Source organism: Littorina saxatilis, linkage group LG8, assembly GCF_037325665.1.
Source record: "Littorina saxatilis isolate snail1 linkage group LG8, US_GU_Lsax_2.0, whole genome shotgun sequence".
In the NCBI taxonomy this organism is placed as follows: Eukaryota; Metazoa; Mollusca; class Gastropoda; order Littorinimorpha; family Littorinidae; genus Littorina; species Littorina saxatilis.
In genome coordinates, this window is record NC_090252.1 from 36,928,630 (window position 1) to 36,949,930 (window position 21,301).

General features: G+C 41.3%; 1 protein-coding gene across 1 annotated transcript; it reads right to left on the reverse strand.

The window, feature by feature from the left end:
* On the reverse strand, positions 1 to 21,120 carry LOC138973427 (DNA polymerase theta-like). The gene is made up of 10 exons (XM_070346145.1): positions 20,410 to 21,120; positions 16,376 to 17,669; positions 15,996 to 16,115; positions 14,758 to 15,069; positions 14,004 to 14,100; positions 13,314 to 13,525; positions 12,675 to 12,848; positions 10,890 to 11,036; positions 10,254 to 10,466; positions 1 to 6,716 (listed from the first exon to the last, which is right to left on the reverse strand). The coding sequence occupies exons 2-10, from the start codon at positions 16,917 to 16,919 to the stop codon at positions 6,439 to 6,441; spliced, it is 2,097 nt and encodes a 698-aa protein (XP_070202246.1). The 5' UTR covers positions 16,920 to 17,669; positions 20,410 to 21,120; the 3' UTR covers positions 1 to 6,438.
* Between the last annotated feature and the right edge of the window lie 181 nt (positions 21,121 to 21,301).

A 21,301-nucleotide genomic window follows, 5' to 3' on the forward strand; every position in this document is an offset into this window, starting at 1 on the left:
TAGTTTCAACAGCATTCCTCGGTTTTATTCAAGAAAGAATTCAATATGAACTCAATAGACTCACTCTGGTTCACAAGTGAGTCAAAAACTACAAATCGGAAACAAAAATATAACAGCTATATTGTGTGTGTGTGTGTGTATGCACGCATACTGTACGAGTGTGCGTCTTCCACGTGTATTGTGGGTCACACTCATGCGTGCACACACACCCACAATAAATGTGTAAGCAGACCTGGGAACCCCTAAAATGCACCTGGAGTACTTAAAAAAAAAACTTGTGTATTTTACTAAACAGCTATAGCACTGCAAGACACTGTTGAAGAATTAATTTCCTATAGTTTGTTCCCTGCTTGTTTAAGTTACTGCAACACGGTGGCGTAGTGGTTAAGGCCCAATGAGCGGATTTTTTTACCGATCGTATTTTATGAAACTAAGCGTACAAAATACGGCCAAATCGTATGGGTTCCCAGGTCTGTGTAAGACTCAAACTCATGCACGCATGTACACACAGCCACAATACACATAGAAAACTCATGCATGCGTGCACACACATCCGGTCCACAATACATGTGGAAGACACACTCGTGCATGCATGCACATTCTGCCAATGCCCTGTTCAGGCCCAGTCATGGAGACTGTTTCCTAGAACAAAATCCCCAAAACCACAATGAGTTATTCGAACATGCAACCATGATCTGTCATATGCTTTGATTGGGGGCAGGTGGTTGGGGGTGGCAACAGCATAGAGATTGAAAATTATGCAGATGGACAAAAACATTTCAGTATACAGCATGGGACCTATGTCCTCAAAGCAATATATACGAGTGTCTTGCAGAGTACAAGCTTGAAGTCAAAAGTCACCTCACAAGAACATTTCCAAAAGGAAACAATAGCAGTCTGAAATCAACAAAACTGGAAGATTCTGTGGCCAGACTTTCTTTAGACTTGCGTGCACGAATCAACATCACCACATGACACCTCATAATTTCATAAAGAACATGGTTTGACTTTTTCTACTGAGCTTCAAGAATGTGCGAACTGTCAGGGAAGTAGGCCAGTATGACGTTTAAACAAAATAGCAACAAATACGTCATTAAGTTCACAAAACATTCCAAGGTACATGATTGTACAGTCCTATACCTGTGTGTGTTAAAAAAAAAGAAAGAAATACTGTTATACTTGTTTGCAGTGAGCAATGTAGCTCAGGTCAAAACAGAAAGTGCAAAACATTATTTCCATAAAGACTCAGACCTGATTACCACCAAAATTTCCTGGTGTACAAATGAGGCTAAAAATGTGTACAATCAGAATTTTAAGGTGTACAATTCATTCTCGCGATACACACTGTGCTTTATTCCCCCCTCAAACCCCATTATTTAAAGACTGTAAATACATGTAAGAAAGAATTTGTGCTGAAAGTAAATTAAAACATTTTTGTGGAGAAAAAAAACCCCATACACTATTAGATATTTGAAAATGTGACACAAAACAAATGATAGAAAAACATAATTTTTATTTTTGACCTCTGAGGAAAATTTGCATCAGTTGCTGTCAGCAGTATTGAGTCAGCCCTTCATTTCTGTCACTGCACTGGTCAGTATTTTCTGGTCTCATACAGTCCTCTTTACACATTGCTTTCTAGGCTCACACAGTCCTCTTCAGACTTATATGGGTGGTTTTCAAAAAAGTAAGAATTTTCTTGTCCCTGTACTTTCATAAAATCTTACCAATAAACGTATCAGTATTTCTCGATGCAAATTGTTTTATCGTAAAGAGCAACCATTGTACAAGAAGTGGGGTCTAACTTTTTTTATCAAATATTGCTTTTGATTATTACTATTGTCCATACAATATCGAGTGGGTGGCTAAAAATAGCTGTCCCACGTAAAACATGGTAAACTTGAACTGTCCATAAAATTCTTGAAAAAAAATTCAGGCTGTCCAGAAAAATTATTTTTAAGGTTATTTATCCATGAACTTTACATTTCAAATTCTATTTACCCCTTTCTGCCAACAGAATGACAGAAAAAATAAACTGAAGATGAAAAAATCATTGTCCCACGGTTTCATGTCAGTGGTGTTACCATCACACAAGTTTGGTGGAAAACATTGGTTTCCCCCCTTGCTATCCATCTTTATATTCGCTGAGAGCTCCTTCCCTTTACCCTCCATAACTTGAATGCAGAGAAAGCCGGCACTGTGAGCTGTGGACCATTTACAAGCCTTTGGAAGCGAAGCAGGTAAGGGTATGTTTGTAAATATTGTCAGTGGTGTTACTAGGTGCAGTTGCAATAAAACACACTCAGGGGAGAAACTGATAGCTCAGTTAGTGGTATTAGTAAACCACTTCCACATGGTGCAAGAACTTTGGATCACGCATGCTTGGGGGAGCAGTCATTATTTTTTAAACTTCATTTTGTCAGTGGTGTTACCGTCAGTGGTGTTACCATGCTGTAGGGTAACACCACTGACAGAATGGTAACACCACTGACATTCGAAGGTCTTTTTGGTGTATTTCACACAGCAGAGACGGGCAACGTTAATTGAAAAGACTACTGGAATGCATACATGGGAAAGAGGATGCTAGGGACTGGGCAGGATGCTTAAAGAAGTAGTTGCTGGTACTTTATGTAGCGTGGAGCTATACATTGCAAGTTATATATCATGTTATATCAATTGTAGCATGCATTATAACAAACACATGCTAAGTATGTACACTTTTGTCTTAGGAGCTGGCGTATATACCGCAGTCATGGCCCTATCTGCTGCTGAAAAACAGCGTCGTTACCGACAAAGGAGAGATGCAGACCCAGAAAGCGAAAGCCGTATCCTGGGGTGGTTGTGGAGGTTGATGGTGAAGAGGTCTATGTAGACTGTATGAATGCGGTGGGCAAGGGATTTACTAACACTTTCTTCTGGCCCAAAACATACCAAGATCTCTGTTGGTATGACCATGACAAAATTCTGGCCGTCATCCCACAGCCTGTTCGTACTAGCAATGCAGCAGACCAGTTTTCAGTTGATGAGGCAATATGGAGAGCGGTGGTGGGAAAGTTGAAGGCTTGAAGCATATGATTTTCTGCAAGGGTATTGTCAACTTGACGAGGTTCTGGTATCAAATGCACCGCAAGACATTGTTCATTTTTCTACTACCAAGCCTTTTTTATTACTGCCATGCATTCTGTCAAGAAACGCTGCCTGAAGAGTGCAGGTGCACATATTACTGTAACTTTCTTTTGTGCCCAGGAAAGAAATGAAATGAGATGGATGCAAGCATATCTCATTTGTATTACTGCCTGTTACTTTTTTCTTTATTGTCATGTTGTATTTGCTTGCATTTTCCCCCCTAAGTTTTCTGTTTGTGCTTGTAATCTGTTTGGAACAATTATTTGAGCTGTCGCATTAACCATGTGCATTTGCAATGTGCTACATTTATGTTCAAGTTGTGAAAATGGCATAACGATGATGTCAGTATGCCATTAGTGTTACCAGTTGTCAGCGGTGTTACCAACTGTCAGTGGTGTTACTAATGTCAAGTTTTGTTACCTTTTTGGAATAAGTTTGTGACATTTATGCATAAAACCTGTTCAAAACAATGTCAGTGTTCAGTTTTAACATGAGCATTACTGATAAATTGTGTTGTTCTTGAAATCTCATTACAAATTCTTTAATGAATGGTGTTTATGTCATTGGTGTTACCAAAAGTAATTTGTTTCACTGTTGCCTACAATGAATGTACCTCTGAATAGTTAAAGTTATGATAATTTCACTTTATCAGAAGTCTCTTTTGGGTTTCAAATTCATAATGAATGTTCATGGTGACAAGTATCTTATTTCCAATTTATAATAAATTCAATTTTTGTATGATGATTGTCAGTGGTGTTACCGACTGTCAGTGGTGTTACCGCTATGTCAGTGGTGTTACCATGCTATTTTTTAATTTTTGTCCATAATTCCTTGGACATTTTAATCAGTACAATGCTTTGTGTTTATGCCTTTAAGTCCAAAGCATACACAAAAAAATAATCGTAAAAATTTTATCACTCCTTCATCTGCTCCGTGTGAAAGACAATGATAAAAAAACAGTAAATCAGAGCGAAAGGCACATTTATGCTCTGAAACCTGATATTTCAGTGCAGCGATACATGTTCAATCATGATCAATTGGGAGATCATCTTTAGGCTCTTCAATCCATATGCAAATCAGTATGATATCGCCTTATTTTGTTTGATAAAAAAAAATTCAAAACATGGTAACACCACTGACATTTTTTCCTTGTTTATTTTCATTAATTATTTTTTTCTTCTCCACTGTTTTAGACAAAGAGTGCCCATTTTGTGTTTTGAATACTTTAATGTTTCCTTAATCATTCTAACTCACAAGAAAGTTGATTTGATTAAAGTCATTTTGAAAAATTCATCTGTCTGAAAATTCTTACTATTTTGAAAAGCGCCCATATACCTTTTTTTTTTTTAATTTTTGTTTTTTTAATAATTTTTTTGTTGTTTTTTGCGTATGATTTTAATGTCTGGCGTATAATCGTACAGCGGTCTTCAATTTCGTAAGATTGTACGCAAATTTCGTACAGTAACCAGGTCTGAAGACTGCCAATGTAAAGGAAAACTACATACCGTTTAGAAAGGATCTCTAAAGTCCAGTGTTGTGGAGTAAAATGAAAAATTGTGAGTTTGTGTAGTACAGTGAAAACTGTCAAATACGGTCACTGGACTTAGCGGACACTCGCAGAATACGGACAGTCAGTCTCGGCACGGACTGCTTTACACTGTAAAACACCTGTACGTTACGGCCACCTCGGCATTACGGACGCGGACACGTATTTTGGGTCCATAATAAGTCATATACCTGCTAAATACGGACATCCACAGCAAGCGAAGAAGACGATAAATTGATCAGTTGATATTAGTCGGTATCTGAGCAGCTCTCGCGAGACACGCTATTTGTTATGCTTTGAACATCGCGAGAACTTCGAACCTTGGCTTGTGCAGCTCGCACGAGATCGTTGTACCGCATGCTTTGCTATGCTCTGCAATGTAATTTCTCTTTTAGAGATTAATAAAGTTATTGTATTGTATTGTATTGTATTGTATCATGCCAAGTTTCTAGTGTTCATGGTCATCGTGAAAAGACAAACGTTAAAGCTGTCCACGAGAGAGACAGACGATGGAGAGCGAATACATAGGCATACTTTTTGCTTCGCAAGCGACTCTGTGAGGAACTTCTTGACTTCAACTACCCCTGGCAAAGATCCTTTACTGCCAACCCCATGTGCCTTGATATAGACACTAAAGAAACGAGAGACTTCCTGTTCATCTCGCATGTTCCAAACATTGTATTTCCTTCCTGACTTTCCGCCACGATTTTGCTCCGACAGTGAACTTTCATCCTCAGGAGGCTGCCGACCAGGATCTAATGATTTTAATATACTTTCTTATGTGATAACCAATGTGCTATATTTTCTCAGGACAAAGAACAAATGTTTATTTTGAATGTTTTATGTATGTTATTATTACGGACACAAACGCTCAGCAATGTAATTTCTCTTTTAGAGATTAATAAAGTTATTGTATTGTATTGTATTGTATTGTATTGTATCATGCCAAGTTTCTAGTGTTCATGGTCATCGTGAAAAGACAAACGTTAAAGCTGTCCACGAGAGAGACAGACGATGGAGAGCGAATACATAGGCATACCTTTTGCTTCGCAAGCGACTCAAAAAGTGTCAAATTTGGCCTTATTCCTGTATTTGTTTCTTTCATTGAACACCTTTGTCTTGACAAGTGTAATTTTCTCTTTCTCAGGCAAAGTAGAGTTTGAGAAAATTGGGTGCTCTGTGAGGAACTTCTTGACTTCAACTACCCCTGGCAAAGATCCTTTACTGCCAACCCCATGTGCCTTGATATAGACACTAAAGAAACGAGAGACTTCCTGTTCATCTCGCATGTTCCAAACATTGTATTTCCTTCCTGACTTTCCGCCACGATTTTGCTCCGACAGTGAACTTTCATCCTCAGGAGGCTGCCGACCAGGATCTAATGATTTTAATATACTTTCTTATGTGATAACCAATGTGCTATATTTTCTCAGGACAAAGAACAAATGTTTATTTTGAATGTTTTATGTATGTTATTATTACGGACACAAACGCTCAGCAATGTAATTTCTCTTTTAGAGATTAATAAAGTTATTGTATTGTATTGTATTGTATTGTATTGTATCATGCCAAGTTTCTAGTGTTCATGGTCATCGTGAAAAGACAAACGTTAAAGCTGTCCACGAGAGAGACAGACGATGGAGAGCGAATACATAGGCATACTTTTTGCTTCGCAAGCGACTCAAAAAGTGTCAAATTTGGCCTTATTCCTGTATTTGTTTCTTTCATTGAACACCTTTGTCTTGACAAGTGTAATTTTCTCTTTCTCAGGCAAAGTAGAGTTTGAGAAAATTGTTCGGTTTTTTCCCTCTCCGCTCACCACCCTTGTCGCCATCATTTGGTGTGTTGACAGCACAGTTACCATCATTTGGTGTGTTGACCGCACAGTCGCCATCATTTGGTGTGTTGACAGCACAGTCGCCATCATTTGGTGTGTTGACCGCACAGTCGCCATCATTTGGTGTGTTGACCGCACAGTCGGCATCATTTGGTGTGGAGTCTTCTTCAATCCCCCCCACAGTATCGGCAGCGTTGTGTTTGGAATCTGCAACATAACAGAAAAATTCTTGGTCACATAATTTATAAACAATTTTACCCCCTTCACTGACCCAGCATGATAATTACTCGGTCCTCAGTGTGCTTCCGGTATGACTACAAGACGAGAAATTCTCCGGCCTATGAAATATGTACTTTCACTTTCTCCACACAGAGCATGCAAACATGGCACTGAAGGGGTTAAACAAAGTCATGACTTTATATCACATGGAACCACTTACAGATCCACAGTACCTTCACAGTAGGTTCACACATCTGCATTCTTCACAGACCAAGATTTTCTGATTGCTTTCTTTTCTTTCTTTATTTGGTGTTTAACGTCGTTTTCAACCACGAAGGTTATATCGCGACGAGGGAAAGGGGGGAGATGGGATAGGGGAAAGGGGGGAGATGGGATAGAGCCACTTGTTAATTGTTTCTTGTTCACAAAAGCACTAATCAAAAAATTGCTCCAGGGGCTTGCAACGTAGTATATGACCTTTCTGGGAGAATGCAAGTTTCCAGTACAAAGGACTAAACATTTCTTACATACTGCTTGACTAAAATCTTTACAAACATTGACTATATTCTATACAAGAACCATTTAACAAGGGTAAAAGGAGAAACAGAATCCGTTAGTCGCCTCTTACGACATGCGGGGGGCAGAGAAATAAGGATGTGGAAAAGAAGACTTTTGGTAAGTGAAATAAAGGTGATGGATCCAGTCAGGTAGAAATAAGACAACAAGAAAGGAACTGGAAAACTGCAGGGAATAGTAGGGAGAGTTTTCTTGGAAGGAAATATAGGTGAAAGGACTGGTAAGGCAGAAATAAGACAAAAGAAGAGAAGTAAAGGGGTGGGGTAGCTCTGTGGAAACATGATGGCGACCCCATGGGAGCTTTTCTGATTGCAAGAATCTGCTTTTGTGAAATGAAGTTTAGTCACATTCTTAGTCACATTCTGTCACTGTTGATTGGGTTTGTTTAACCACTCAAGTTTCAAGTTTTGTTTAAGGACTCGTAAGAGCCAAATCAAGACCCTCCTGCTTAAAAAATGTATGTCTAAGAATTAAACTTTTCCGAAGAGTTTCAGCACTAATTCAGTAGAAACTTCCATAATTCTGAAAACAAAGTCTTGAGAGAGTCACGATCATAAAACATATGTCATGCACCCAAAAGGTGAGCACATTCAAACAACTACAATGGCCAAGCCCTTCGGTGCTGTTCATGAAAATGGACAGAGAGGTCAGTCTTGGACTACGACTCAAGGACTGGCAGTCGTAGTCCAAGACTGACCTCTCAGTCCAACTTCATGAATTGCACCACGGATGACTCACTTGCTCTATTTGACGATACTGACATTGACATCACCCTGACCTTGAATAATTTAGGTCATTACAGCTCGTGGTTACTCAAAATGGTACACTAAAATGTTGAGCAGTTTGATGTTTCACATCAAACAAAACAAATATGGATAGCACCCTTACATTACCCAAACCCCATCCATGACCTTGACCTTGCAATGTCACATTTCTTTGGATATGATAGTCCAAGGAAAATGTTTGCCATGCTACAGCTGATAAAAACAAACAGCCACATGTGTTAGGGGCTACTGTGTGCTATTTGTCATGTGATCTGGTAATTAACCGGGCTGCTTTTGCCTGCTGCTTTGTCATGTGTGAGGCTGTAGCATCTGTGAGAAAGAGAAGGTAAAAGCATTCAGATTTTGTCTGAGACTACGCACATGCACACTCCCCCTAAACTTTAAAATGTGTCACGCTCACAGACCATCTGGGAAGCTAGGGGCCAGAAGATCAGTTGATAGAAAAATAGTCTGTTTACGGTATCCCGACCGACCCTATTCTTTACCCCCCACCCCTAAACTTGTTCCCCATTTTTGTTCAGAAGGAAAACAAAAATTGAAGCCTAAACAGGAAGGGTAAAGGGGCAATTGCTCATGTTAAAGGCACAGTAAGCATACCTGTCAAGCTCTTGTGGACTCTCACCATAAGATTTTGCTCACAAAACCATAAGTTTGCACCAAAAAGCATAAGACAACATGCAAAATTGCAGAAGTCGTTAGATTAATCACCACAAGAACTAAATACATGCACACACACACACACAAAAGAAATCAGCCTTATTTCACACAAAAGAAAAACACACTTTTCTCAACACTGAACTGCACTGTTTTGTGTCATTTTGAAATGCAAAGCATGTTTAAATGTAAATTGTACCGAGAATCACCTAAATTGTACAAAGACAGTACGTACACTTCCAACCAGACACACATTTAGTGATTTACACCGTACCCCTCACAAAATGTTACCAGAATGCACAAAAACACCACATGATAGTAAAGGCACAAGACAAGTGTGTTTTAACAACACTCATTCATTGAGCACACTCACAGTGATTCAATCATGAATGGAAACCCCCACCACAATGTTTAAAAGAGAACATTTTAGCCAAACAGAATATGTAAAACACACAAGTTACAAGCCAGAAACTCATGTGTGTCTCAGCAATCAGGGACAAATACCAGATCAACAAAAATATGACATGTAAATGCTTTAGTTTGAGGTCGCGCATGTTCTAAAAACAAGTCGTATAATGATCGGTTGTGACAACCATCCGGTGCCAACTTTCGCTCTCTGCCTCTTCGAAAATGCATCATAACGCCCTTATTTTTATTTATATGGCTTCACACTTGGTACAACGTGAGAAAATATTGTGTAGATCATAGAAAAAAAATATTACATCTAAATTGCTTTGGTTTGAGGTCGCGTGTGTTCTAAAATCAAGTCCGACATGATCGGATGTGACAGGAATCCGGCTACTTTCACTTTCGATCGTTAGCTCTTCAAAAATGCATCACAACTCCCTTAGTTTCATTTCTATGGCTTAAAACTGCGCACAACGTGAGAAAATACCTTGAAGATACCGAGAACAACAACTATAGTACATGTAACTGCTTTAATTTGAGGTCGCGTGTGGTCAAGCATGTGTGGTTGTTTAGGTGTAATCAGCCACATATACTTCTGGCAGAAGTACAAAGCTCTTTTGCGTGCCACAGAGGGACACAGGGGTTGGACATGGATACCATTTTTGATTCATTACATAAAGTTGACCAGTGCCTGTCCTGTAAGCCAAGTCCATTGTTCTAGCTACTACGCTACCAGATCCACATTGGTTGAGATAAGACAGAATTATAATGAAGTGTCTTTGACTTTGAGGAGAAACCTAGTTTTCTCTTTTTTAGTTTTAATGGGTATCTCCAGGTTGTTCAAAGACAGGCAATGCAAACTAGCGCTTGTAATATTGTTCCATGCACACTCCTGCCCCCCTGATGGAAATACTGTATTCAAAAGTGAGGAAACTTATTCTCTACTTTTCCATTTTTCTTTTGCTTTTGCCGCAAGGATCTAACAATGTAATGTCAAATCCTAACTGTGAACACTCCTAAAACGAACAAATTACAAACACATTCTGCAGTAATGTGAATATTTCTGACTGCATATATCAAAACAAAGTAGCACGGATCTTACCTTCCGTGTCAACCCCCTTCCTTCCAGCTCGACCAGCCATCTGTTTGTAGGAAAGGGTGTCCATAGCACGGCCACCAAACATGGGTGACCTCACGATCACACGTCGGGCAGGTAAGTTGACCCCTGAAGACAAGGTAGACGTGGCCACCAGAATCTTCAGTAGACCTTGTCGGAACGCTCCTTCAACGATGTCACGCTCGTCAAACGTCAGACCTGGAAAGAGATTCTGGCATATCAAGCAAGTTTGTGTCAAATGGCACAGAATCTTCTGTGAGAAAGTTTTAAAATACTGTTGATCACGTTCTCAACTTGCCTCAATTTCATATGTTTAAAATAACATTCAGAAAATCAAGCATAGAGACAGGAAAGGTTAAATCGTTGGAATGTCTATTTCAGGACAAAAAACAAACAACCACTCACAACCTTGACCTATGGGCCTTTTGTGGACTGACAAAAGACACAACAGACAAAAAATAACTGATGCTGTTACTTATTTCAAAATGTGACTGGGATGACTTCAAGATGGTCAAAGCAAAGAGAGAAACAAACCCTATTAACAGCTGCTATAGGGCTAATCTCCCTCATCATCACCACACATATAAAGAAGTAGACATGTGTTTATAACTGCTGCTGTACCTGCGTGGTGGTAAGCCACTCCGTACTGAATGACTTTGCCCAGCATAGGGTCCACACCCACAGCACTGCGTCCCAGTTGTTCCAGGACGTTGCGCAGAGCTCCCTGGTCGATGGGTAGTCGTGTCATCTCTGAGGCCTTCACAAAACCTACAACATAAAACAGTCATACATTGATGGAGAAATACCATGGGCAGCAAGCTCGGCAGTATTTGTTTGTTTGTTTGTTTGTTTGTTTGCTTAACGCCCAGCCGACCACGAAGGGCCATATCAGGGCGGTGCTGCTTTGACATATAACGTGCGCCACTCACAAGACAGAAGTCGCAGCACAGGCTTCATGTCTCACCCAGTCACAGTATTCTGACACCGGACCAACCAGTCCTAGCACTAACCCCATAATGTCAGACGCCAGGCAGAGCAGCCACTAAATTGCCAATTTTAAAGTCTTAGGTATGACCCGGCCGGGGTTCGAACCCACGACCTCCCGATCACGGGGCGGATGCCTTACCACTAGGCCAACCGTGCCGGTAGCTCGGCAGTATACTTTTTAATAGAACATAGTTTTGCAGAGCCGCCTGCCAATGAACAGTCGAGTCATATCTAATGCCTTTAGAAAGCCTAGAATGTGGGATACACACAAACACATACTGGAGGTAAGCGACAATGATTAATCAGGAGATATAACGAGATGACAGACAAACATTAACACATAACAACAACAACAAATCACAAACCGAGAGAGAAATGTCAAGGTGATTTTCTGCAGCAAGCTTCATGGTAGAGTTCCTTTAACTCTTTCTACCTCTTCTAATTCTTCTCATTTCCTTACACATTGTCTGTCAGTGTCAGTCAGTAAGTCAATCTATAACAAGAAGAGCAAACGCTCGATCGAGTCACTTTCGCAGTTCTGAATATTATATGAGGCATCAGATGGACAGGAAGAAATTGCTATTCACAACACAATGAGTCACGTTCACATAAAATTTGAGCCCGGTCACTTTTATAGTTTCCGAGAAAAGCCCAACGTTAAGTTGTGTGTTGCCGAACAGAAAAGGCTAGTTATCTCCCTTGTTTTTCTGATAACGTTCGTAAAAGGCTACAGATGTAAATACTTTGATGTAAAGAATAATCCTACAAAGTTTCAATCACATCCGATGAACTTTGTCAAAGATATAAAATGTCTAATTTTTCCTTTGACGCTGACCTGTGACCTTGAAAAAGGTCAAAGGTCAACGAAACCATCGTTAAAGTGTAGAGGTCATTGGAGGTCACGACTAAACAAAATATGAGCCCGATCGCTTTGATAGTTTCCTGTCAAAGATATAAAATGTCTAATTTTTCCTTTGACGCTGACCTGTGACCTTGAAAAAGGTCAAAGGTCAACGAAACCATCGTTAAAGTGTAGAGGTCATTGGAGGTCACGACTAAACAAAATATGAGCCCGATCGCTTTGATAGTTTCCGAGAAAAGTCCAACGTTAAGGTGGTGTCTACGGACGGACGGCCGGCCGGACAGACTAACACTGACCGATTACATAGAGTCACTTTTTCTCAAGTGACTCAAAAAGTATAAATCAATCCAACAAGCCAGTCTTTAATGATTCCTTCATGTGGAAAACAAATCACTCTGCAATAATTCCTTCAAATTAATCGATGTACCAGATAGCAAAACTCTCCCGCACAAGGTATCTCTGTTTTGACTGCTCCCATTCCTTCCGCTTTCGTTTGTTTGGTTTGTTGTGGGTGCTTGTTTTGTTTGTAGCCTCCTGTGAAAGAAATGATGACTCACCAGTTTCTCCTGTGTAAGCTGCCAGAGCTGCAGGGTTCTTCATCATGCCATACAACTCCCTGGCAATCTTCTCCGCCATTTTCTCACACCACACTTTGGTCGGGCAGAAGATCAAGACAGCATGGCCGTCCAGTATGGTCTCCAGGCACAGTGGAATGATGTGATCCTCATCACCTTTAAATGAGAAATGAATGCTGAAATTGTTTGTAAGGAGCTCAGTTAAGTGCGATATGCTACCTGCCCCCCATGCTAACTTCACAAGACAAATGTATGGCAAAATGTAGAAGTCCTCTGATGACAAGTTGTGAAACACAACTGCTCAAAGGAAAGGATCAAAGCTGTTTCAAAGTTCATTATTTTACTTTCCTTATCATTCCTGCTGTCTTGTTGTTTCTCAGTGGGGTATTTTCTCTCACTTTTCCTGGCAAATGAGTGTGTGCGTGCAATGTGTCAAAATCTGTCCCTGCATGAAAGCAGGAACAAATAAACTGACTCCAAAGTAAGAGGCAGGGGTCCAGAGGCCGCCCAGGTCTGGGCATTTTAAAGGTGATTTTGTGGCCTCTCCTCGCTGGTAAAGGCCAAAAAAACATCACTTTCCGGATTTCCGTCCATGTGAAAGTGGGAATCCCCATACCATACCTTGAAAAGTAGCCTTGACCTCAATGTCCCTGACCTTGGTCATGGCCTGGTCGTAGATGGTGGTGCCGACCTTGATGTGCTCGGTGAGTGGGACGGGGCGAAAGTCGGTGTGGAACAGGTTGGCGTCTAACCATGTAGCCAGAAGATCAAGGTTGGGAAGGGTGGCGCTCATGCCGATCACTTGAATTGGATGCTTACTTGTCTCTTTTGATCTGGAAGTTAAGATGAGTTCAATTTTCAGCTGGACATTCACTTACCAAGTGATGCTCATGAGAATATAAACTAAAAGGAATGTGAAATGATAGAGAGTAGCTGGATAATCAGACCGAAGGACGTTCACTTACCAAGTGATTCTCATGAGAATATGAACTAAAAGGAATGATTGAAAATATCTACATAATTAAACAGAAGAAAAATCACCAACAAGACAATCCCATTCCCATTCAGGAAGGGGAAGAAAAAAAAGAATTGACAAAGAACTACAAAGTAAAATAATCTAGCAAATAAAAAGAGAGACATAACTGCATTCAGAATCATTATGCTCAAAATACTGTCCCAGCAAAACCTACAACTGACTCCGAAGCACAAAAAGACAGCACAGTTTTGATACAGCTTGTCTTGCTGCTTGTCAAATCAGAAATAATTTCAAGATGAATGAAGTCAATACAGAAGCCTGCCACAGATACACACCTGCGCGCCATGTAGCAAATTTTGGTCAGCAAGAGTTCCAGCAGGTACCCCCTGTTTGAGTCGCCCACCATGTGCAGCTCGTCAATGACCACAACACCTGCAAATAGTCAATCTACTTTAAAGGTATGACTGACCACAGAATCATATGACTTATTACACTCAATTTTCCTTCAGTCTTGAACGGCTATTTTCATTGACTGAATTTGTTCTATACTAAATGCTCCAACCAAATCAAACTATCTGACAGTTTTACAGAATCATTACAAATGCAGGGCAAACTTTTTATTCGGGCCAGAAAGTGTTGATGCATGAAACTCCAAAATGACTTGTCAGTCTGGCTATTTGTTACGGTTGAATAGACTGGCTCATTGAGTTTAAAAATGACCCATTAATTTATGATAAATTAGCCAGGCTACCTTTGTGCTATATTTGGCCTTATCCGTTCATGTATGTTTTTGTTTGTTTTGTTTTTGACAAAACAACAAAATTGGAACTATTAACCTATACACATGTATTCCTCTGGACTTTTAATTTCCTGCAGTTTGCTTGTCCTGAATAATGACTGTCAACATACCTAACAGGTCAATTCTATTCTCCTCCATAAGCCTGTTCACCTAGCTGTTGCCTTTCTCTATGTTGTTTACTCACAAAACTATACATTTGGATCTAATTACTCATAGTCATACACATGTTAACCTGTTTCATTCTTAGAAGTTTGCTTGGCCTAAATTTGGAATAATGACTGTCAACCTACCTAACTCGTCAATTCTATTCTCCTCCATAAGCCTGTTAACCAGGCCGTTGCCTTTCTCAATGGTACACACGGCCACATCTAGACTGTGAAACCCTCCCGCAGGGCTGTGACTCCCCATGAAGCCTCCCACACGCACTCCCGCATCTTGGTACAGGCGCTGGAGCGAGATCATCTTTTCTCGCGTGACAGAGACAAAGGGGAGGATGAAGAGAGCTTTGCGACGCGTTTCTAGCACTCTCTTCAGCATGAGGAGTTCCGCCACCATGGTCTTGCCGGCGCTTGTGGGCGCTGAGTAGACCAGGTTGCCACCACCTGTAACAGTCCGCATATTGTTTATTCACCAACAGTCTTATACTTATAACAACGCACAAAACTTAGCCATCACACCAGGGCTGAGGTGAATGAGAAAGTAACCAACCGGGTGGGAGCCAGCCGCGGTGTTGGATTGGTTGAAATTGAGGTTTGTTGTGATTTCAACCAATCAGACCCTGCTGTTTGTTCTCATTCTTTTGTTAGGCACCCATTTCGCTTGGTGCACCTCGGTCCAGAGCACCACAACTGTCTCAGGAGATAACTTTTTTCTTTTTTTTATCAGATGATATCTTACACAAATTAATAATACATGTACAAACTATAAGCATCGTCCAAAGGATAGATGCAGAATTTGATTATGGTGCAAATGAAATCGACAAATTCCAGCCCTCGTCATTGGAAACAGTTGCAAAACACTTGACAAAGAGCTGAACAATTGTTCGTTGACGTTCTGTTTCATCACACAGCCCTGAAAGTCCAACAAATGGTGTACTCCTCTTTGGCTAGTGATTCTGAAAATGTACTAGCCAGAGTCAGAGAGCTAACGTTACTAGCTAAACCAACAATTTGTTTCAGCAACTTTACTTGCATTTGGCGAGTAGATGAACATTTCTACTCGCAAGATACATGTTTCTACTTGCCATGGCGAGTAAAATACTCGCCACTTTCTGGCCTGATTCCAGCTGCTTCACCTAAAGAGTGCACCAAGAAAGTGAAACTGAGACTGAGAGGGACTTAACTTATATTCTCTGTAAATTGAACAGTCAGAATCTGACATGGTAGCTCTGCGTCAACTCTCAGGATGTGAAAGAACTTCAGGATGAAAATTCATCTCCATAATTATTATAAAGCTACAGTACATGCTCTCGTTATGTGTCTTACACTCAGCAGTAAAGACACAAAAGTAGTTACTTCACCAAACTTACTCAGCACTTTCCCAGTGGTAAGACACTGAGCCTGCCATGGAAACATGGCTGTGATTCCCTGACTGTGGTACGCTTCCAGAACAGGTCCTGGCAGTCCCCATGACGACAAGGAAAGACTTTCTGTAACAGCAAAAAAGACATTCTCAGATAAACACCTTTTAAATTGTCATTATAACAAAAAGTATTTGATTCTGAAAGTGACATCCAGAATTCAGAGGTTATGAATTATCACTTTAAATTCAAATTCAAATTTGATAAATGATGTGTTTCTTTCATGGGAGACAGGGAACGAAGAGAAAATCAGTTCTGTTACAGGTAAAGGGGCTGAGAGGCCAATGACAATTAATTCAGGAAAGCAAGCAAGCTCGTCAAAAACATACCTGCATTCTGGCTCCCAATGCTATCTGATACTTGATCACAGTCTGTTGGTGGTACTTGAACACTGTTGATGTGTACAGCACAGTTTGTGTCACTGCTTGGTGTTACTCTGCTGACACTGGATTCTCTAAGCCTGTGGTGAGAATCTGCTGATAGCTTGCTGATTGCTTTGTCATCTGTGCTGCCTCCAATCTCTTGTGGAGATTTGGACAATGTAGCTGATGAAAAAGGCGCGTTCTTTGATGCTGCAGAGGAGGATGGTTTTTGTGATAAAGCTGCCAAAACCACAAGCCCTGTTGAAGAGTTTCTGTGTGCCCCAATACCAGAAGCAGAGACATCTTTCTCGTGCTCTCCACCACCTCTTCTGCTACCCGTTATCTGAGTAAATCCATCACAAGTTTTCTCCAAAGTTTTCTTTTCACATTGCACAGCAGACACATACTTGGGACGAGGTTTCTGTCTAGGAGAGCTCTTGTGTGCAAGGTTAGGCGCATGCGTACGATTTTCTTTGCTCGAGTTCTCTTGTAGACTAGAATCTACACTCATACTCACAGTCACAGTGTCAGAAGACACATTCTTGTGTGGTCCTTTGATTTCTGACTGATTAGAGGGTTTCCTTGTGTTCTCGCTAGCAGCAGTGTTACCACCACCACTTTGCAAGCTGGCTGGTTTGGTGACAGGCAAAACAGGTGAGACATCTGTCTCAATCTCAACTTCGTCTTCCCGCTCCTTAACTTGATGACTTGTAGTTGTATTGTCATATCTGTTTGCTAGCCTAGATTTACAAGAAGAAGATGATGCAGCATGTATGTGATGTTTGGGCTGTTTATGGTCACCTGGTGCATGCAGTTCAGGGCTGGGGGAGGCAGGGCATAGAAGTTTGCTTTTGTGCACTGGTGCACTAGTGTGAGGTACTTTGTTATGCCCAGACTTGCCCCTTTCTTCAATCAAGCTCTTCCTCTTCTTGTCTCGAGGGCTGTGTGTTGGAGTGAAAGACTCATTAAATAATGAGTCACCAAAAAGGCTTGGCTTACTGACACCAGATTTTTTTCTACTACGGGAGTTTTTCCGTTTCACAGGGTTAGCGACATCCCGGTGCACTGGTTTGGTGGGGGTCTTTGAAAAAGCTTGCTGGTTTGGAAAGAAAGTTGTTGTGTGAGTTTTGCTGGTTGACTCATAAGCTGCCGCTTCCAAACTGTCGACGGCATTGATGATGTCTGCATCCAAGTCAAGAGCGAATGAGGAGGAGATGGAACAGTCTGGAACAGCTGAGCTGCTCGCACAGGATAGCTTGGTCTGTCAAGGAGAAGAAAAAAAAATTCATATATTTATCCAAATATATTGTCTATTTTGTGCTGTTAATTTTCCAACAATACAAATAGTTGAAACTTTTTTGTCCCCCTCTTTTCTTCTAGGACTTATGCGGCGGGCTACCCTCTGAAGATGACACTGCACTGCTGCAGAGTCACTTTGAAGGTGTTCAGTAGTGGTCCTGTTCCGAGCCAACGGACGCAGGCCGCTACACAGTAAGCTCCCTATTTACGACATTGACTGTAAAGTCGGGGAGCCAGACTGAGTGAGCGTCCCCTCCAGAGATCAGATGTGTCCCCCAAATGACAGACAACGCTGTTCCTGTCCTTTGAACTGATCATCACAAACTAAAGCCCGTTTGACACCAGCAGTAGTGCACCCTGTGTCCCTCAGTACTGTCCCTGAAAAACCATTGATGGTTACCATTTCCATGGGTGCAACCTGGAAAATTCCCAAAACCTGCAAAAGTTGGGGTCCAGGGTACCGGCCCCTGGCGGGGTACAGGGGCAGTGCCCCGTTGGTGCGTTGTCCACGAAACTCGCCTCGACCTGCACCTGAAGACTGTTGTCTGCCACGATCCGAAAAAGAACATCAGCCTCCCCGATATTCTCGAGAACCACCCACGTGACCATTGTTCCAAGCGCCAAGACTTGTGTCTGCAACTCCAACTGAAAATATAGACATCTGATTTCCGCGCTAAAGTTTTGTTGAGATGAGCTTCATGGTAAAGTTCAGCTGCTTCACAAAATGCAGAAACGTCACCCAGCTGACGTTCCCTTAAGAACACGGTCAATTCTTCTGAACAACTCTGAAGTATCTGCTAACATAAGAAGAAGTCCTGCAAACCTTCAGTAGTGTTAGAAATACCCAACAACTCAGTCCATCGGTTGAGCAAGTGACGACACTGGGTTAAAAACGCTAAAAATGACTCGCCTACCTCGGGACGAACATCTTAGAAACGCTCTCTGAAACCCTCCTCTGTGCATTGAAACTTTCGAAGAAGATGGGATTTACCCCATGAAAGGGTTGGTTCTCCTGAAATGGAATGATACAGCGACAAGGCACTACCTTTCAATAAAGCAGCTAAATAGACAGGCCATTTATCCACATCCCAGCCGCACGCCGAAGCATGTGTTTCAAACCTAAACAAAAACGCATTAATGTCGTCTTTGTTTTCATGAAACATAGGCAATTTTGATTGGTGAGGAACAGAAGTATATGAATGAACAGCCTTTACCGTCTGAGCTCTCCTTTTTAACTCTCTCAGTTTCAAGGTCTATATCGCTTTTCCTACTCCTAGTCTGTTCTTTCTTTTTCAACTTCCAGCCGAGCCAAACTGCCTCAAACTTAGCATGCTCTTTTTCTTTTTTGACTTCTAGTCAGGCAAGCTCTCTATCTGTCTCAAACTTAGCATGCTCTTGCCTCTCTTTTGCTTCTGCATCTCTTTTTTCTTTACGTTCTTCTCTGGTAAAATGTTGCTGTTCCCTGACAAAATCAGTTAAGTCTTTTTCTTTAAGACCCAGTTCTTTCCCACGAGACAGCCACATATCCCAATCCTCACTCATGTTGATATTGTATACATGTCACAATACTGTAACAAGTTACGTTATAAAACACTTTACACTATCACCCTAGTGTGCCTAATTATAAGTCAAGCAACAATCAAAGTATAATCAACAATTAAAGACCCAAAAAATCGTGAAAGTTCTGCGGAAAAAGAAACAAAACCTCTTACATTTTGAGATGTTATGCGCCAATGGCGCAAGAGTAAATGAAACCATGTATCATATAACGAATAGATAATACAGCAGCGTAAATATTATATTGCCATGAACAAAGACTTTACATCATCAGCCACAGTCAGAAATATCACAAGAAACAGCCAGTGCTTTACTGTGGAGTGTACTAAAACACCAGTGTACAGGCTTGAGAGCAGACGGAGGCGAGCGAGACTAACAACCTTCTACAAAGTCCACCACGGCCTTGTCGCAGTGAAGAGCAACCACGCACCAAAGCCAAGCCCACCCAAGTGCACGACTAGGCAGATCCGCGCTCTATCCTACGAAATCCCCCACTCTAGGACAGCCTACAGGCAGAAAACATTCTTCCTGCGCACCATTCCAGAGTGGAACCGCCTGCCTGTAGAAACTGCTACAGCGCCATCCTTTCAGGCCAGGCTGGCAACTCTCCACTGACCCACCACCCCCAACCTCCCCCCCCCCCCCCCCCCCCCGCTGAACTTCTTCATAACTCCACCCCTGACCAAGCAATAGACCGGAACCACCATCACCCAAGCGTAGCAGATTCATCACCATGCTGATGCTGGCTACCTACCACCAAGAAAGAAAGAAAGAAAACAGGCACTCTTTTTTTTCACAAGAACAGTTATTCACTTATTGACTGGAACAACCTTGATGACAACACGATCCAGTCGTCAACGGTCAACGAGTTCAGAGGAAAACTGCTAACCGCTGATTAAAACACCAAGTGCTCTCCCCAACTTATCCGCCAACGAATATTCCCAAGTTTGGGACCTGTTCAGGCTGTTGGCGTAAAACATCAAGTGTATCAAGATGATTCTAGAATTTCTATACCCATAGATCTACGACCGGTTTTAAAGCGTAAACGTTGACACGATTCAACCCTTGCTTACACGGAAAATGTACCCTTGGATGATTACTCTGCACTAAATTTCAGGCAAAAATACATCAATCAAAATACTTACATTTCATATTCCTCGCTCATGTCGTCGCTTTCATCTTGGAGCAACTGACAGCGTGGGGTCCAAGTCGGCCATGATGATGACGTAAGCACACAATGATAGTTACGCGTTTTAAAATTCGTCTGAAATTAGTCAAAGCGATTCCAGACGCTTCCATTTATATCTAGTAGCTTCTTGATTTAAAAGAGTTAACAAAATTGAATACTTGTAATTTAGAATACCAGAGTTCTAATTTTCGGAAAAAAAATGCCATCTCGATCTCCCTCTTGCTTCAATGACGAAAGTGCATATGGCTACCACTGATCTAAACAAACTGTTGCATACTAACGAAATGGCACAGCATGTTGAACATGCAAAGTTAGAATCTTGACTGTGGCCAGAGCATGTAGTGCACAATTTGATGAAAACAATCCTCCCCAATAATTAATTATTTTGATAATTAATGTTGTCGCCGTAACGGTAGCATTTACGGAAGTCTCCCCAATGAAAACAAAATTGAAGGGCATATATCTCTATTATAATGGATCCAAGAACAGCTCCAAACTGTTTCCCGGTTTGTTCATGGGAAGGGGTTCGCGATGGCGCAGTGGATAGGGGAATATCAAGACAAGGGAGGCAAATGGGGGCTGAAACAATAGGGCGACGCGTTTTTCGTCGCCCTATCACCTAAGTACATAATTTTCATATATTAGGGCGACACAAGTTCGCCCCAACTCCCATTTGTATAAGTATATATATATATATTATATATATATATATATATATACTAGAGGAATACCCGGCTTCGCCGGGGTGAATCGCGAGACAGAGACAGACAGCGTGGCGGTTCACCACAATCACCTTTGAAGGCGAAGTCCTGTCAAACGGGATCGACAATTTTAGAGCTTATTTCTTA